Source organism: Arvicanthis niloticus, chromosome 15, assembly GCF_011762505.2.
Source record: "Arvicanthis niloticus isolate mArvNil1 chromosome 15, mArvNil1.pat.X, whole genome shotgun sequence".
NCBI classification, from domain to species: Eukaryota; Metazoa; Chordata; class Mammalia; order Rodentia; family Muridae; genus Arvicanthis; species Arvicanthis niloticus.
Genome location: NC_047672.1, coordinates 73,253,160 through 73,272,096, shown reverse-complemented (window position 1 = coordinate 73,272,096; position 18,937 = coordinate 73,253,160). Strand labels below are relative to the sequence as shown.

General features: G+C 38.7%; 1 protein-coding gene across 5 annotated transcripts in view; it reads right to left on the bottom strand.

Moving 5' to 3' along the window:
• Reln (reelin) overlaps positions 1-18,937 on the bottom strand; it is a 438,704-nt gene that overhangs the window by 109,239 nt on the left and 310,528 nt on the right. For all 5 annotated transcript variants that reach the window (XM_076913169.1, XM_076913171.1, XM_076913172.1 and 2 more), the window contains exons 21-22: positions 5,940-6,132; positions 5,082-5,194 (exon numbers count right to left, since the gene is read on the bottom strand). In XM_076913169.1, coding sequence (XP_076769284.1) covers positions 5,082-5,194; positions 5,940-6,132 — 306 coding nt within the window. The remainder of the gene's footprint in view (positions 1-5,081; positions 5,195-5,939; positions 6,133-18,937) is intronic.

The following is an 18,937-nucleotide window of genomic DNA, read 5'->3' as shown; positions in this document are numbered from 1 at the left end:
AACAAAACAACAACACAATAGCAATATAACAACACAACAGCAATATAACACAATATAACAACACAACAACACAATATAATACAATACAATAACAGCAATATAACAATACAACAATAAAGCAAAACAATACAACACAACAATACAACAGCACAATGATATAACAACACGATACACACAACAATATAACAACAGCAATATAACAACACAACAGTATAACAATACAAAATATAACAACAGAACAACAAAACACAATAACATAAAAACAACAGCAGCAACTGCAGCAGCAGCAAAAACAACAGCAAGGAATTTGCAGAATTCTTGTGTGTGCTTATCTTTGTTGACCACAGCACTCTCAGCACACTTTGTAGATACACTTGATCTGTCTTTGAATGATCCATAATAACCTGCACCAATTACACATATTGAGCACACCATAAGTGTACAACAGTTAAAAATCAGACCAAGCATTTATTTGTTTATTCTGTCAATGATCTGTTTTTATCTGTAGCAGGAGATTCCAGGGTCTATGGACAGTCCCAGCAGATGGGTTTATTTGTACACCAGTACCTGTCATGAAAATAAGACAGAGGTATCTCTGTGGTAGTGGCTTTTGCTCATAATTTAACAGCCATCTTGCTTTTCATGGTACTATTACCAACTGGCTTTTAGAAAGCCTACAGTAAAAGTAGAGTTCATTAGAGTACTGTGGTGGTTTGAATAAGAATGGCCTCAGAGGCCCATATATTTCAATGCTTGGTCATCAGGAATGAAACTATTTGATAAGGAATAGGAGGTGGAGCTTTGTTGGGGAAAGTGTGCCACTGGGGATGCATTTTAAGGTTCTAAAACCGCACACATGCATGGCTCATAGCCTCTTCCTGCTGCCTGCAGATCAGGATGTAGAACTCTCAGCTACTTCTCCAGCACCCTGGCTGCCTGTGTGCTGCCATGTTCCCCACTATGATGACAATGGGCTAAACCTCTGAAACTGTAAGCCAGCCCCAATTAGATGCTTTCTTTTATAAGAGTTGCCTTGGTCATGGCATCTCCTCACAGCAATAGAACAGTGACTAAGTCTAGTGCTCTATAGAATTGGACAAACAAAACTCAGGGACATAATGACTCATGTTACCATGAAAAGGAGAGACTGCTCTATTCTAAAATTGAATATAATCTGAGTCATGTCCAGAGTACCAAGCCCTGGTCTTCTGGATATAAGGAGAGCACTCATCTCAATAGCTGGTACAGGAATAGAATAAATTAGGTGCTCAAAAAATAGTGTGCTAAAGATGAGTTAAACACATTACAAGAGGAGTCTGTTTCTGACTTCCAAAGGTAACAGACTGAAGAGTGCACCAGGAGCCAGGGTGAGGCTCCCAAGACCCCATCTTTGCAGTCTAGTAGTTGTGTGATCATTAGTGAGTATTCCAAGCTGACAGAGGCTTCTAGTTCCTCATTTCTCCAATAAAGGGCATGGAAAAATTGATGTCTGAGATCCCTTTAAGTCTGACTCTTTTAGTGTTGTTTAATTTTTCTCATAGTTAGATGCCTTTTTGAGTACTGGTGGAAAGATTGCTTTGAAGGCTTTCTCCCTTTAGTACTAAATTGGGGTGAAGGTGCTGAGGAGCCCTGCTTAGGTTTCCAGTTAGAGCCATGTGTACATCCTAAGGAAAGGATCCTTGTGCTCATAAACTCTTGAAGAGGGATTTCTTTACCACAAAGAGTTTAAGGTTATCTCACTTAAATATACTCTACATATTGATGTCAACTAGGAGAAGAGCCAGGAAAAAGAGGTTGAATATTGACTGGATTCATTTTTAGTGAGAAAAAATTAATTGTGCGAGCCATCTCCAGCAGATTTCATGAGGGAAGGTGAGGTGTGATCACACTGATTTACACACTTACCACAGTGCAATGCTGTCCTCAATACAGATATTTCATCTGCCAATCCATTCTATCATCTGTCTGTCCATACATCCATCCTCTTTGAAGAGGACACGACATATCACAGACTTTCATTTAAAACACAAACACCAAACTATGCATTTCTAAAAGCAACAAAACTTGAGTCTTAATATAACCCTTCCTCTCATAAACTTCAAGACCAAAGCATACTGGCATCCACTCATTTCTCCATGCTTATATAACCTGAAGAGTCAAAGTAAATGGAGGCTGACTAAATTGTATTTTCCACATTTAGCATTCCGGTAATTACATTTGCTCAATTATTCCGAGACTCATCCAGTGATTTAGGTGTTGACTTGTTTATGAAGTCAGCAACTGACAGCTGTTTGGGTCTCATTAGGCCCTGTTCTTATGTAAATGTCCCTCATATAAAATGAAATTAATTTTCATTGAGTAACAAATGCTCAGTTCCTATATAATGTAATTTCACTGAGCAGGTGTATCCAGCAGCTATTTGTACTTGACAGTTATCTGATCGAGCACATTTTCCAAAGCTAACATATCTGGGATAATGCAAGGACCATGCTTGCTTTAAGGTACTCAGTGTATATTTGCATACATGTTAGAATCAAAACAGAGCAATGATTTGGTCAGAGAAATAACAATCCTTCAAAACAATCTGCCTATTTCCCCATTGGAATGCTATTTGTAAAAACTTGAAATAAACATAATAAAAAATTGCCAAGGATGTTGAGGAGACTAAATAGGTTCAATCTTTATAGTAGAGATTTATGCATTATAGACTCAAAAACAGAGCAATAACAAGCTTAAAACTTTTTTCATATAGCAATATTTAGATTAACTATGAGTCACTGGGAATACTGAAATAAATACTATACTGGGCTGTTTGTTTTCTAAAGTAATATTTTTACCCCTCCAAGAAGTCTGAAGGAAAATTGCAAAAGAAGAATTAGATTACAGAGTGCATGTGCGCAAAGGCACATGGTCACTAGAATAATTTTTTATTTGAAAAAATAAAAATTCAAATTTTTCATTTCATATAAAAAATACTGTTTCTCTAATGGCATTTTCATATACATTTATTATTGCATTTTGTACATATTGCCCTCCGTGTCCCTATTTCTCCTTCTTGGCCCCTTCCTGCCCCAAATAGATTTCTCTGTTTTCATGTCATATAAGTACAAGTATGTAAATATATGTATAGTGCACTACCTCTTTAATTCACGGATGCACTTTAAGTTAAAGTTCTACTTAATTTCTAATAATCCATGAAGACATCTAGTATAGTACAGGCATTCTAATGAATGTGCAGGTCACTACACCCCCTTTACCTGTCCAGTTAACATTGATGAGTATTAACCTTTTTTATTAACAACATCCAGTTCAGTGATGTTATATTTTAGACTAAGAAGTGAGTGGAGCATACCAACTGAGGGAAGAACAATATACAAAGGTTGGTTAGTTTTCTAATAGGAAAATACTTTTTGGATACTACCTAATCTATAATAAATGAGAGTGTTGGTTTAGGGCTGGAGAGATGGCTCAGTGGTTAAGAGCACTGGTTGCTCTTTCAGAGATCCTGGGGTTGATTACCAGGACCCACTGTCAGTAAATCCAGATCCAGGGGACCTAATACCATCTTTGGCTTCTGAAGGCACCAAGCACATATGTGGCACAAAAACACACATACAGCAAAACAGTCATGTACATAAAAATAAAGGACGATGTTGGGTTAGAACATTTCTAGGCATAAAAAGATTTCTCAACACATTATCAATATTATCATTTTAAAATTGAACTACACATGCCAATGAATAAAATCACTCAGTGTTTTTCTTAATAATGAGAGAAATAAATTTAATGCAGCAATGAAGAACAGAAAGCCCTCAGGAGCTTGCACTCAGAGTGATCAGTGTTTTGATTGTTCAAGGTGTTGTTTTACAGATGCTTTCATTGAAATACATGCTTGGAATGTCATTGAAATTAAATAAAAATCTTGATTATATTCTCAGCAGTAGATACAAGTATAGAATATTTAAGGAAGAAAGAACTTATTCTATCTTATAGACTATCTTGGAAATGGCTCACAGTGGGACATTAAAAAAAAAAAAAAAAAACTTGTTGAGATCAAATTTCAAGCATTTTCTTCCAAGTGACATAATGAAACACTGGAAAAAAAATCAGGGAGCCTTCCTCACACAGCACAGACATCCAGTCAACGGGATTGGTATAGCAATCCTGGGCCGTCCATTTGACTCTGTGAGGTGTCTAACTTTTATATATGAAACAATCGAAGAAAGATTTGTTTAGCCAATTTCTCTTCATAAAAGCGGACTTGAAAGCAGTCGTCACAGAAAAATTCAATGCTCGTCTTGTTCATGCTTTCTCTTCTACACACATCTTAAAATCCTAGAATTCCAGGGTTGTAAGGAACCTTTAGCCTAAACTACTTGAAATGGTCCATACTCTACAGGATTCTGTCTTGAAGAGGCAGTGCTGGTGAGGAGCATGTGGCTGGTTTATCCCTGGAGGAGCTTTCCTGAGAATTCTGACTCAGTTTCTAGTCCAAGGAGGAAGGCACAGACATTGCAGTGTTTTGACTGAACTGGCTAAGATGAAAAAACATAATGTCTGTAAAAAACTACTGTGTTTTATGTTCTTTCCTCTTCTCAACTGTTCTTTCTTCCTTGTTTCCTGTGGTCTCATCACCACTGAGGCACGACTTCTATTGTTATTAAAAAAAAGTGTGACTAGGAAAAGAATGTGTGTTAAGCTTTAGATATAAAAAGTTGGGCTCCACGATGCAATGAGTGAAAAGAAATTTGTAATCCAAACTACTTGGGTTTCTAGATTCCTTGCAACATTTTGTTTTGAATGCCAAATGTAAAGAAGTAGGTTCACTGAGTTCTGCCACAAATATAAAATTTCAGGGCAAGAAGAGAGGCCAGAAGCAGCTGACACTGGGAAAAACAACATTTTCATATTTCTCATTAGCTCCCTTGTCTGCAACCCTGAGTATTAAGACACATGGGGCTTCTGGGTAGGGAGAGAATGATCCTAGATGTCTGGAGACCTTATCTTCATCACACTCACATCCTGCTAAGCCAGAGCAAGAATGGAAGTGAGGCCACATTTAAGGAGGCATTCTTTCTCACCATGTTTTCTGGGGAAGAACGACAGTGACTCTTCTCCACTGTGTGAACTCACTGGCGTGGTAAATACTGGCTGATGTAAATTCCTGGCAACTTGGCATACTGGGAAGACATTCCTGAAAGAGAGGAAGAAGCCAAACTCAGCTTCCATTTGTCCACTGGACATGTTTCATCTCCCACTACAAGAGAAAAAGACCTTCGAGAAAGCTAATGCCATAGTTTTAGCTACTGGTACTAAGGACTAAATTTATGATCTTTCCCTCTGTGAAGCTAAAATCATTTGGGAAGTAATTACAACTGAGATATCACCATAGAATTAAACATCTTTCAATTTTCACCACAAATGGAGATGGATGAGGATTCATTTTGATCTATTAGCATGAGCATTTATAAAATTTATCTTATGCATTATAATGTTTTTACATTTATTACACTGTCAGAATATTGGTGTGTGTGTGTGTGTGTGTTATGTAAAGTAAATGTATTCCAAAATTTAGATTATAGTTCTTATTTGTGTATTTCTAAGGTCAGGAGGTACATTTCTTATGTAGTTTTCCCATGGATGGGAACAGAACAGAACGAAAGATGTCATAGAGAAAGAAGAGACATGTTTTCAGAGGAGGAGAGCTAGAGAAATGATATTCAAAACACATCACCAAGAGTATCCAGCCTTGGGTTCTTCTTATTGTTTTATTTTATTTTTTATTTCCAGTTGCTCTTTGGTGTGTGATACTAGTGGGGAATCGCCTCTTTGTGGGATTTCTAACTTGATGTCAATTCTAGGTTGTATGATATTGTTTCTGTTTTAACCTAAAGAAAATGGTAGTAATCATGAGCTTTAGAGAGAGAAAACATACGTACTTCTTGTACAAGGTGCCATGTAAGGCCATGGTTGGTTGAGTACTCCAGCTTCACCTGGTTGTCCATGTGGGGAGTGTATTTCTGGCCACATCCCATCACTAGGCTGAACTGAATCATGTAGGATGCTCCAATCTGCATGGACTGTGTTTCCACATAGCGCATGCTTGAGGCAAGCTTAGAATCTCCAGTAAAACTGAAAGAAACAAGGTAGAAATTGGATACTTCTACAAGCACTGTGTCAGGGAAGACTGAGTTCCTGTTCTCACAGTTTGCTCACACAGTTTCACTTCACTTATTTAAACTTAGCTGAATTGTAGAATGGGTTTCAGTAAGTTCAACAGATTCAATTTAAACCAAAGAAGACCTTTTAAAAACATTAATATATCAAGTTTTTCAAATGTATCTGAAACTGAAAACTCATGTATTACTCTCATTAATCTTGAGAGCTAGAATCTATCTCAGTGAAACAATTCTAAATACGAAGACAAATTTATAACAACATGGTGAATATTAAATGATTACTGATATTACAAGTTAGTAGTAATCTCAGAGCCTACCTAGAGAGAACTGGGAAAGCATAAGTAAACTGGAGTAGGCACTTGGGAGAATACCACCTGCATTCAAATACTGATGAAGATGATACAGGTATAATAAAACATACTATGATTAAGTTTTAACACTATCCATAAAATGTGGAAGATTTCACAAAATATTTTTAATGCTCATGAAATGAATATTAAAAATGTTTAATACATTTTTAATCTTTGTGCCCAAAGTCAGTCAACTTCATATTTTGGTTGTCACATCAGTACCCTGTGACTACAGTGGCAAGTTGATTGAAGGAAGACAAAGGCATTATGAGTTTTAGAAGAAAAAAAAAAAGAGAAAGAATTCAAGGGATTTGTAATCTATCCAGGATTAAACTATGGACACCTTTGCACTTCAGTGACATGGATCACTGAAGCCACTCAGGTGCCAACTGCATTCAGATTCTCTGTCAGCAAATGTGTCTTCCACTCTGAAGCAGGCCCAGCACCATCCAACAATCTTCTCTAGTAAACATATGCACATAGAAAAATGTATACACTTCCTCAGAAGGTATTATTTAATAAGTGGACTATTGCCCAACTATAAGTTCATTGTGGATTGAGAATCAAGGTTCTAAAATACAGACTTTCTCAACAATGAATAATAAGCAGTGTTTAACAGTTTTTAAATTAAGACCTTTTACTTGAACGATGAATATGGAAAGAAAACAGAAAACCTCAATATCTAGTTCAGTAGAAATTCAGTAAATGCCATATTCACTCCTCCAGGCCTTGTAATGTAGCTAAGAAATAGAAAGTGCCACAACTTGCTCATGATTAAGAATGAAGCTGATCTAGAACAAAGAAGTAATTTCAGGCAGGAATCTAAATTTTAGGATAGAACAAGGAAGTGGGCTTCAGACATGAAAATGACCTTGGGCTAGGACTGGAAAGTAGGCTCAGATACTTCAGTCATCCTGATAAGCCCCTAGAAACAGTGATCACGGAAGTGTTCACGTAATTTGGTTTAATGCCTTAATTTTTCTCTGACTATTTGTGTTTATTGTCTTGCTTGTTCCTTGACTATTGGCATCTATTGTATTGCTAGACCCTCAACCTAGAACTGACCTTAATACATGCATGTAATTAAAATGGTACAAAAACATAAAGAGGAGGGAGATGGGATAGAAGGCTCTATGGAGGGGAAATGTGGAAAGGGGATGACATCTGTATTTTAAATGAACAAAATATCCAATAAAAAATTAAAAGGGAAAAAATGAAGCTGATCATTTGCTGAGTCTCACCAAATCCTAAGACTGGGCAACGTGCAACGCCCACAGTATCCTCCTTAGGGTCAAGCTTACAGTGATATCGGGTAATAGGGACAATTATTTCTTTTTAATGGACATGGACAAGGAAACAGGGGAAATGGTAAATGGTGAGGTCTCAATGAGAAACCAGCACTGATGGACTCCAAAGCCCTGCATTCAATTACTCTAAGATTGAGAGAACCATTGCAACTTGAAATAAAATTTCTTACGGCCATTTTATAAATCATGAGCTGTCAGTTATTATGAAGTGATATTGTAATGTGAAAACTGTAAAACCATGACTTCTTCTTATGCCAGAATGTACAACATGCAACCCTGAAAGTGTAAAGTGTTCAATTTAAGTTTTAGCACCACTGGCTCAATGAAAGTCACAGAACAAATGCAGCAATGAGCTGTGTAGGTGCAAACCTGTCTGTGTCACTCCCTTGGTTTTCCAACTTTAAGAAGTGTGTGTGTGTGTGTGTGTGTGTGTGTGTGAGAGAGAGAGAGAGAGAGAGAGAGAGAGAGAGAGAGAGAGAGAGAGAGAGAGCCAGACACAGAGAAACATAGACAAGGCTGAGAGACAGAGTGAATTGAGTGCTAGTTTTAGCTCTGAGAGTTGTTTTGTATTATCACTTAGACTGGAGGTTACTAGACAGACAACAAGGCTTCATTGAATTTGTTTTGCATTAAAAAAGATACCCTCTGTGTCCTGGATGCCTTTGGAGAAAGCCACATGGGCAATGCCACACAGACCCCTAAGGTATACAGGTGACAGCCACAGAAACCTCCAGTCTGCCATGTACAGTCCCACATTCCCTGACCCGAGCGTTTGTGAAAACACTTAAGATTATTTCTGAGGATGAGGTAGAAGCAGAATGAAATGCTGTGATTTACATACATTGCCTGCACCTCTGCTTTGCATGATTACATGCGAGGTTTAGCCATAAATTTGGCTAAAGAGTTGAACCACTTAAACCTGAGTTTAAATTCTTGGTTAAGATACCAAGAAAAGAACAAGTTAACAAAGTATATAATTCAGCATTGACAACAACAGTCTTGTTAACATCTGCATATACATATACCTGCTGTTAAGAAGGTGTCCGGAGCTGTTTGTGGCAGATCTTTTTGGGCATGCACATGCAGTGGTCAGCCAGTCTGTTTTCTTTCCCCATCTTTCAGCCAATCATACTGTGTACACTGTTGTGTCCTCACCAATTAGATGCAAGAGGAAGAGCATTTTTCAGTGATGGTCACATTGTGTGCACCACTCTATCTTCCCAGGGAGATGGAGGGTTGATTTGCTTATTTGGCTTTCAAGTTAGTTTTTGTTTTGTTTTGTTTTAATGAAACTTTTTTTAAAAAATATATATTCTGATCACAGTTTCCTCTCTCCCAACTCCCCCCAGGCATGGATAGGATTTGGCTGCCATTTCCTTTCCTATCCTTTTGTCCACTCCTCCTATAGACTTCCTCTTTTCCTGACAGGTCTCATCTAGTGGAAACTCTCAGTCCTTCCTGTGGATGGAGTCCTTCCTGCAGGGACTTTGAAGCAAGGAGGCAGAGAGCACTCTGACTCCGGCAGCCTTGTTAACTGTTCCCTAGCCTGTGCTGTCAATCTCAGGACAGCTTGTTAGAAATGACAAATCAGAGTCTACTTTTGTTTATGCTGCAATCAGTCTTGTTTTTGTTCGAACCTGGAGCTGAATGCATTTCTAACTTCACAGTACCTAATGATATCTATTCTGATGCCTAGGCTGAAGCAACAGAAGAAAAGTGTGGATATCCACACTTCAGCAGCAGCCCATTCACAGCACAGGTTCACGTGACTGTTTCTAACTCCAGTGACACATGGTAAAAGCCAGGGGCAGTGAGACTGCTGTTCCCCTTCCTAATGTTCTTATTCAGCTGGGGTTTGGAAAGAAGAGAATTTGGTGAGCTGAGTCCTTCCAGCTCATTGCTGTGGCAACCAACAGATTGGGAAAAGATCTTTACCAATCCCATATCCGATAGAGATATCCATATACATATATATATCCAATATATACACATATCCAATATATATACAGAATCCAAGAAATTAGACTCCAGACAATCAAATAACCCTATTAAAAATGGGATACAGAGCAAAACAAAGAATTCTCAACTGAGGAAACTCAAATGGCCAAGAAGCACCTAAACAAATGTTCAACATCCTTAGTCATCAGGAAATGCAAATCAAAACAACCCTGAGATTCCACCTCACACCTGTCAGAATGGCCAAGATCAAAAACTCAGGTGATAGCAGATGCTGGTGAGGATGTGGAGAGAGAAACACTCCTCCATTGTTGGTGGGATTGTAAACTGGTGCAACCACTCTGGAAATCACACTAGCAGTTCCTCAGAAAATTGGACATAGCATTACCTGAGGACCCAGCTATAATACTCCTGGGCATATACCCAGAAGATACTCCAACATATAACAAGGACACATGCTCCACTATGTTTATAGCAGCCTTATTTATAATAGGCAGGAGCTGCAAAGAACTCCGGTGTCCTTCAACAGAGGAATGGATACAGAAAATGTGGTACATTTACACAATGGACTATTACCCAGCTATTAGAAACAATGAACTCAAGAAATTCTTAGGTAAATGGATGGAACTAGAAAATATTATCCTGAGTGAGGTAACCCAATCACAAAAGAACACATATGGTGTTCACTCACTGATAATTGGATATTAGCCCAAAAGTTCACAATACCCAAGATGCAACTCACAGACCACATGAAGCTCGTGAAGAAGGGAGACCAAGTGTGGGTGCTTCAGTCCTTCTTAGAAGGAGTAACAAAATACTCAAGGGAGCAAATATGGAGACAAAGTGTGGGACAGAAGCTGAAGGAGAGGCCATCTGGAGACCATTCTACCTGGGTAGCCATCCCATGTGCAGTTACCAAAGGTAGACACTGATGTGGATGTCAGGAAGTGCATACTGACAGTGTTTTGTTTAGAAAAGCAATATGGCTGGACTCATGGGTCATTTTATCTCAGATGTCATTTCCACATTATCGTAGCACAAAGCAGATGTAAGCATATTGTATTACTGGGTGCAATTCCATTATGTAGAGATGACTACTGTTTATATTTTTATATACATATTTTCAGATGTTTTTCTTAGACTTACACATGCATGCATGCACACACACATACATCCCCCCCAAAAAACCATTATGTAATAATGGTAGATTTGCCTTTTCCTTTTTTACAATGATTTTATAATCATCATCCTATACTGAAAAATACAGCAAAACATTGTGGTTGTCCGTGAAGACAGCTAGTCTTTATGTGTGTGATTCTGGAGAAGCATTCCCATTTTCACCATTACAAACAATGCTTACATGATGCGGGTTTGTGTGGTCCTTTGTGCTGCACTTGACTGGTTAGTCCCCCAGGATAAAAAAATTCTAGAATTAAAGCTGCGTATTAAAGCAAGTGCACACTTAGGTGAAAACTGCCACTGCCATGTTGTCTGCAGGAGATTCCTACAAGTTGCATTTACCAAGAACATTAGTAATAACTGGTGGTCCTCATGTTTAGACCTGCCATCATGGGCACTGACAAGAATTTTCATGATAGCTACTTCATGTCTGGAGTCCCTTTGTCTGCCGTTTTGGTTACTATGGGCATTAGAAAGCTATTTGTATCTTTGTGGAGGACACAGTACTTTTTGTGTATTCTGCCCAAGTTTCAAAAATTAGAGTTAATCTTTTGCTTGTTGATTTGAAAGAGTTCTGCACACACTGAGGATGTACCGTGTGTCAGATATGCTAACAGCACTACTCTGCTCTTAGCTTGATATGGTTAATGACAGTTTATAGGGAAGCATTTGTCTTTTTCTCCTCTAAAAACAAATGCAAGTATTTTAAGCAGCAGAGCATTTGAGCCACTGGTTCCAGCTTCTGGTGTCTGTTATTATTGGTATCTCGTGAGATTGCCTTTGATCCCATTTCATAATCAGGTTTTACAAATGTTCAGTGAACACCCGAATGAGATGTGCTTTTTATTTGTAAAGTATGATTTTCAAAAACATTGCTTGCTCGTTACCCCTTCACATTTATCTAGATCTTCATCTGTTTTTCTTTGTGACTTTGATTAACTGAGAATGAAAGCAAAGCATTGGTATTTAAACCATCCTGAATTGTGAAAAGTGTTATTTTTCTTTTGTAGTTCTGACAAGTTCTGCATGATGGCCACCTCTCTATGGTCCACATTGTATGGCAGCCCTTCCTGTCTTTACCTTCCTGTGGGTTTCCCCTCTCACACTAAGCTACCTATGTTACTTGTCTCTAGGCTTCTAGGGAGGCGAGAGGGTAAGGAATGTGAAGGTCCTACTTCCTACTGTCTGTTCTAATCATCACACCTTTCTCAACACCATTTCCTTGAGAAGCTCACTGCTCATTCATGTTTAAGGTTCTAAAAGCGGCATGGCTTTTTCTGCTATGTTGCTTCCATCAGCAAGTGATAAACATGTTGGCTTAAGATGCTATACTCATAGGATTATCTGGTTTGTTAATATTTCTGGGTTATTCTCTACAGCCTCTCAGCCACTTTCTCAAATGGGCTTGTTATCATGAGCAGGATATTTCCAAATCTCCAAATTTATTTTTATAGAAAAGCTGATTTCATTAGAACAAACCTGGAGTTTCTTCACATAAAACATTGGACCACATATTTATTCAAAGGGGCTTTTGAGAAATCTTTGTGGTATTCTAAGTGGCTAACTCCCCCACCTTGTTTGTCTAGTTGAGATTTCAGGGTTATGTTGACAATTAGAGTAATTTTGGAACGCATGTGTTCTTAGCACCTGTTTCAGGCTGTTTTTAGGTGTTTTTTCTTCACCACCTGCTTTCCTATGCTTATCTTTACAATTCCGAAATGCAGTTTCTGTTCTTCAGTTTCTCCAGTCATGAGCTCAGTCTCTCAGCACAGTTCTTGAAGTCAGGGATGACTCTAACACTAAGTTAGGTATGCTCTTGAGTTAATTAAAAGCATCACTCAAGCTACTTGGCTGTCATTCACTGAGCTTTTATATGGAAGGAACTCTCTTTGCAAACAAACGGGGCATAAAATGTAACAATCACTCCTCCTCCAAAAGGATTAGATAAATTCAGATTACAAGAGATAGACGGATGGGAGATGGGACTCCAGAGGAAAAGTCTGCCAGTCAGTGTAAACAACGGTTATGCTCAAATGGACACTTTCTATCTAACCAGGTGCTGTGGACTTATAGGCAGAGATTGAAGGATGTACAGATAAGTGGGAGACTGATTGAAGCCACAGGGCGTGACTCTTCCCTCTTTTAACTGTTCCCAGTTCCATTTGCAGCTAATTCACCTCTCCCATTTCTTCTGGGGCCTGTGAACAATTCACCCAACTTCCAGAGGCCAGGAGATAATCTCAGTCACTTTAAGAAAGCAGTAAGTTTTAAAAGTTACAAACACTTGGTCTAAAATGGTTTCAAAGACTTTGGTCAAGTCTGTGAGGCTTTCTTGTACATCACATGGCACCTTCTGAAGGAAACGTTCAGCAGTTGGAGTAAGCTGTGCCAGAAGATAGCAACACACGCTGAGGGGTGTGTCCCCAGGGAGAGATGTCTGAGGAGTGGAGGGCACTTAGTTTCTCATAATTATCATCGAACCTGTTTGTTTCTCTTTGTGTGAGTATGATTGTGTGTGTGTGTGTGTGTGTGTGTGTGTGTGTGTGTGTGTGTGTGGAGGGTGAGCATGTATGTGGAACTATTGCCAGAGGCCACTTTCAACTGCTACATTTTCCCTGCCTCTTTTGATGAATGAAGGTGATAAAGCTTTGCTTTTTTCAGCTCCTCCACTTTTGTCCATGACTCCAGCTCATCTCCAGCTGCTGGCTGCCCAGAAGCCTACTATTATATGCACAGCATCTCAGAGCCAATTTCCATAGACAGAAACTTGCTGGATCCACATTTAATACTTTACCATCACTGTCCTGTGGACACACCTGACACTGGATGAGGGCACAGAATAAACGAGAAGGGAAAGAGTGTTGAAACAATTATCTTCTCTTTAACTGTGTGTGGCCATATGCATTGTTCAGGGAATAATAACACAGAGACATTCAAAGTGTCTTATGAGAGATTCTGATATCTTTAATCGTGGCAAGTCCAGCCCACATCATAGTAGATGTATTGAGGTGCATGGACATCTCACATTAGGTAAAATACTTCTATTTGCAGAACATCTTCAGTTGTGCTTTGCAGTTTTCCCTTTAAATTTTCTTTGGCTACAGGTAATTTAGTGGACATTTAGCTGTAATTTCTCATCTTATTCAGGAGTCTGTCCTCCAATGTTACTTCCAATATCACAAAATGTTATGAGTATTAGGTTTGGCAATTAATGAAGTTGGCATCATGTTGTGTTTCTAGATATTTCATTTTTGCAATTTTCTTGCCCTGTTTTAGAGATGATACACATTTGCTACTCTTGGACTTTCTCCAGACTTGGACGAAGCTGGGTAGAGTGGCACGGAGCCAAACCTGGGCTATGGTGAGGTGCTAGGGAGGAAAGAGCTCAGCCTGCTGAAGACACAATGAACTGAGTGACAGGCAGTCAGAAGAGCTGGAGGCTCTAGAGCCTGACCAGACAGACAACCCAAGGTATACCAAGGAATATTGGGAACCACTGTGCATAGAAAGAAATGGTATCAACTTACTGAATTTCCATTTCAACAAGCCAGGCAGAACTACAGACCTGATCTATCACTGTAAACTTTTTTCCCCATTAGTTTGATCAGTGGTTAATTGCATAGAAATCATCCTAACAATCTTAATACAAAGGGAGATATTTAGGGTAATCTCAGTTTGGAGAAACAATGATTTCAAAAAGTCAATCTCTCTGTCATTAATAGGACCAGAATTTTGGGACACAGCCACACTATCTGTTCCTAGGCAAGCTCTTGTCATCAGCATGTCCTCCAAAATGGACCCAGGGATCCCTTTGTCCACGACTACCATCAGACCCCAAGTTCCACTATAGTACATGCAGATGGCACTGTTAGTCTCCCAGCCAACCTCTCACCGCTTCTCCTGTCCCCCGCCCGCCCCCCCATATCCATTTTCTACACAGCAGCCACCATCACTGTTCCTTTTAAAAGTCTAAGTAAGATGATTCACCTCTGTTTCAAACTATTTGTTGAATTAGGATAGCAGCTAGAATACAAACCCAGGATTTCACATTGTTCTACAGGGCCACTGTATGATCAAACTCTTTACTTGTCTCTTAGTCTTTCTTTGTGAGTCCCTCTGCCTCTGTATTTTTGTTACAGATTCTTTAAGTTAATTAATTAATTCACTTTACATCCCCATATCAGCCCCCTCCTTTTAATAGTCCCTCTCATAGATCTTCTGATCACCGCTGGGCTCACCCCCAACCCATCAAGTCACTATAGGACTGGGCTCATCTTCTCCCACTGGGGCCAGACAAGGTGGCCCAGTTAGGGGAATGGGATCCACAGGCAGGCGACAGATTCAGGAAGAGCCCCACTCCAATTGCTATCATGGTCTCTTGCACTACTCAGGACATTAATGCCTCCCAGAGGGGCTCCTCACTGCTTTTTTAAAATAGCTCCATTCCCCTTTCCCATAACCCAGACCCCACTCCCTTCCCTTCTCAGCCTTATCATCGCTTAGAACACTTTTAAGGTGTTACTGTTTACTGTAGCCATTTCTCTTAGAATGTGCAAAGAGCTTTTCTATCTGTCTTCATCTTAACATTGACTGCTCCATTTCCTGTATTAATAGTGCTGTGTTGCTATCAAGAAATGGTTCAATGTATAAAATTAGCTGTCAATAGATGAAAAACTTTATGTAATGAAATCTTTATGGTGAAATAGCCTTGCAAATAGGCTGCAGTTTAGGGAATCATCCATAAATCTAGTAGGGTCCTACTCAATTATATTAGCAATATTTTAGAGCACTGAATGTCTTAGGTACTGAGGACATTCTTCACTGCTATTAAGAGTAACAGGAAGTGGTTTCCAGTATATTTACCTTGTCTGTTAGTCACGATCCCTAGACTAATCATGTACCATGACTCAGTGGTCCATGTAGCTCATGGGAGATGCCTTATCCTGACTGTTTTCCTTCATCAGTAGTTTTAGCTGATTTGATGCCCTTTTAATAGACTTTGTAGAAAAACTCCAAACTTGCTTTAAAAAATATCAAATAATAAAGTTTCTATGTATGTTATAGGTTGATGTTTAATTAAAGAAAAACCCTAGAAAGATTCACTTGGCTATTATATCTGTTCAATAGGTCAGGAGTCTACTAATTTCCTTATGACCTACTGAATTAGGGATGCCTAAAATTTCAGCTAAGTAACAGTGTGACCTCTCCTCCTCTCCTTCGTCTGTGTTTACCAACAACACAACCCCTACATTAGTACCAAGCCATCTCTTTGACAAGTTTTATTTAGACCAATACAATGAAATAAAGAAATGAAATCAACCTGTGGGAAAGACTCAACAATCACTAAACATATTTAAAACATAATAAAAATGTAACAAAATGAATGTGGTTTAAATGTTATTTTAAAATGTATGATCCCAAGCTTCTAAGGTGCCTGTCCAAATCTATCCCTTCCTCCCTCCCTTTCTCCCTCCCTCCCTCCTTCTTTCCCTCCCTCTTCTCTGTGTCTGAGGTTTCCTATAGATCCATGAAAAGTTTACACAAACATTAACTCTGATGGTGGCTTCCTAGGTTAGTTGGGAAGTCTTGTTGGTTATCCAGTGATACAAATTACTGTTGTTTCTAGAAGGTTCTTATAGCCTAGAAATGCCTTAACAGTAAGAGTAAGTTACTCTCATATATATATATTCCCATATATGAACATTTCAATTATCATTCAATTCTGCTATATTATCACATGATTATTATATAACAATAAATTACAGGGTTCTTTCTGCTAACAGTAATAGCAAAGGAACTGTTATATTTTTACTCTGTTTTTTATTCTAGATGCTGTAAAATAGCTTAGGAGGATAAACTCAGGTTCTTACACAAGTCAGGCATATGCTCTATCACTGAGCTATATATCCTCAGCCCTACTCATTTTTTATTAAAATATTTATTTTTACTTTTACTTAAGTACATGTGTCACTCTGTATGTATGTGCATGTGTGTGCAGGCTCCCATAAAGGACCGAAGAGGATGTGAGCCACTAAAATTGGTGCTGAGAACTGAATCTGGATCCTTTGGAAGATCAGCAAGGACTCTTTTTTTTTTTTTTTCATTTTTTTTCTTTTTTTTTTATTAGATATTTTATTTACACTTCAGATGGCATCCCCTTTCCCCATTCCCCCACCCCCACCCCCCTTAGGAAACCCCTATCCCATGCCCCCTTTTCCTTTTTGCATTTATACATTTTTTAAAAATAGTGTTAATCATAGGCTTTATAAGTTTGGAATTGTTCAATCAGAGGTGTAACCCACTGACCAACCTAGATATAACATCTATCTTTGACTGGTGGAGATACTTGAACCTCTGCCTCCCTGTCTCCCCCCTCTTTCTCTCTTTCTTCACCTAGCTTCTTTTCTCTTTCTTCTTCTCCTCTTCTTACTCCTTTTCTTCCTCTCCGTACTCCTCCTACCTTAGCTCCTCCTACACATCACCCTTCCTGTTAAAATGAAACTTTTCTCTCAAAATACAATTAGAACATAATTATGCCAATTTGTACCAGTGAGGTACAGGATAGTCCTAATACCCAGTCCATCCTTTTGTTGACTAACCAGCTCCTCTATCATCTATTCTAACTAAAACATGTAGTTCTGAACCTGGCTTTAGGATGAATGTCAGCTGACAACCATCCACTCAAGTCTTTTCTCTTAAGGTCAATAGCTATATGTTTTCAACCCCATCAGAAATCCAGAATGACTGAGTTAACTATAATTGTGGGAAGCACAAATCATAGTTTCTAAAACTTAGCCAATTTATAGAGACCTCTGAACACCTGGACACTCGCTCTACTTCAAAACGTTGGAGCATCTGTTCTTCTGCCTTCTGGCCCAGGATCATCTGACAGACCTTAGTGCTGGAGAATTATTAAGGGCTGATTACTCTGTCTAGGCAGATATAATCAGTTGACTATTCTGCAAGTGTGTCCTTTTCTGGACAGTAATTTGTCTGTAGAAGGAAAGTGGCCATTCTTGCCTAGTCTCTGTCTCACCACAACTGGAGTAACTCCAAGGATGCTCAATTTCTTCTTAGAATTCAATATAGGAAGCTGTCCGGAGCAGACAGGTCTCTAAGGAAAATGAACATTAATACTGAAATGCTTGTCATGTCAATTCTAAGGATTTCTGATGTTTTGAAAACCAGCTATCCATGTAAGGTAATCTGGACTGTTGCCTGTTAACTCCACTCAGCTATTTCTAAATAAAACATAGAGAACACCCTAACAATAAACTCCAAGCCATGAATTTGCTATAGTCCCTTAACTCAAAGGCTGACCATCTCAAATCAGTTAAAAAAGTTAAAGAAGGACTGGGTCTAAGCTTTGTATTCCTAAATGTGTTATACTGGTACAATGCCTATGGGAGTAACAATATTCATCTCACTCATATCACTAAGAAGCTCATGCCAATGAAAATCTTAAAATTTGTAAACAAAGTAAATTGGTGCCATTTAAGAATTTGTATCTTCATCTTGATATTAATTATACAGATTTCTACTAATAGGTTATGGCTATGCAATAAACCCTAGCTAATCCTCTCTATTCTGACAAAACCACTACTTTTCCCTAGAGAGACAGCCCACTATTTACCACCTTAGTCCCCAAGCCCAGGGAATAGGGGCGCTGACTCATCATTAGCTTCTTAAAGCTGATTATGGGCATTGACAGCAAGGACTCTTAACCCATCTTTCTAGTCTCCCCAACTACCCAACCACTAAGATCAGGTTTCACTAGGTTGTCCAGACTTGCCAGAATTCATGGCCTCAAGGAATTACTCTACCTCAGCCTGGATAAGTACATTGGTTTACAAATTCACACTACTATGTCTGACTATATGATCTTCATTTAATTTATATGGAATAAACATATATTTAGTATTCTCTTTATCATTGTAGTTTTGTACATGTAGCACCTGCTTTCAAT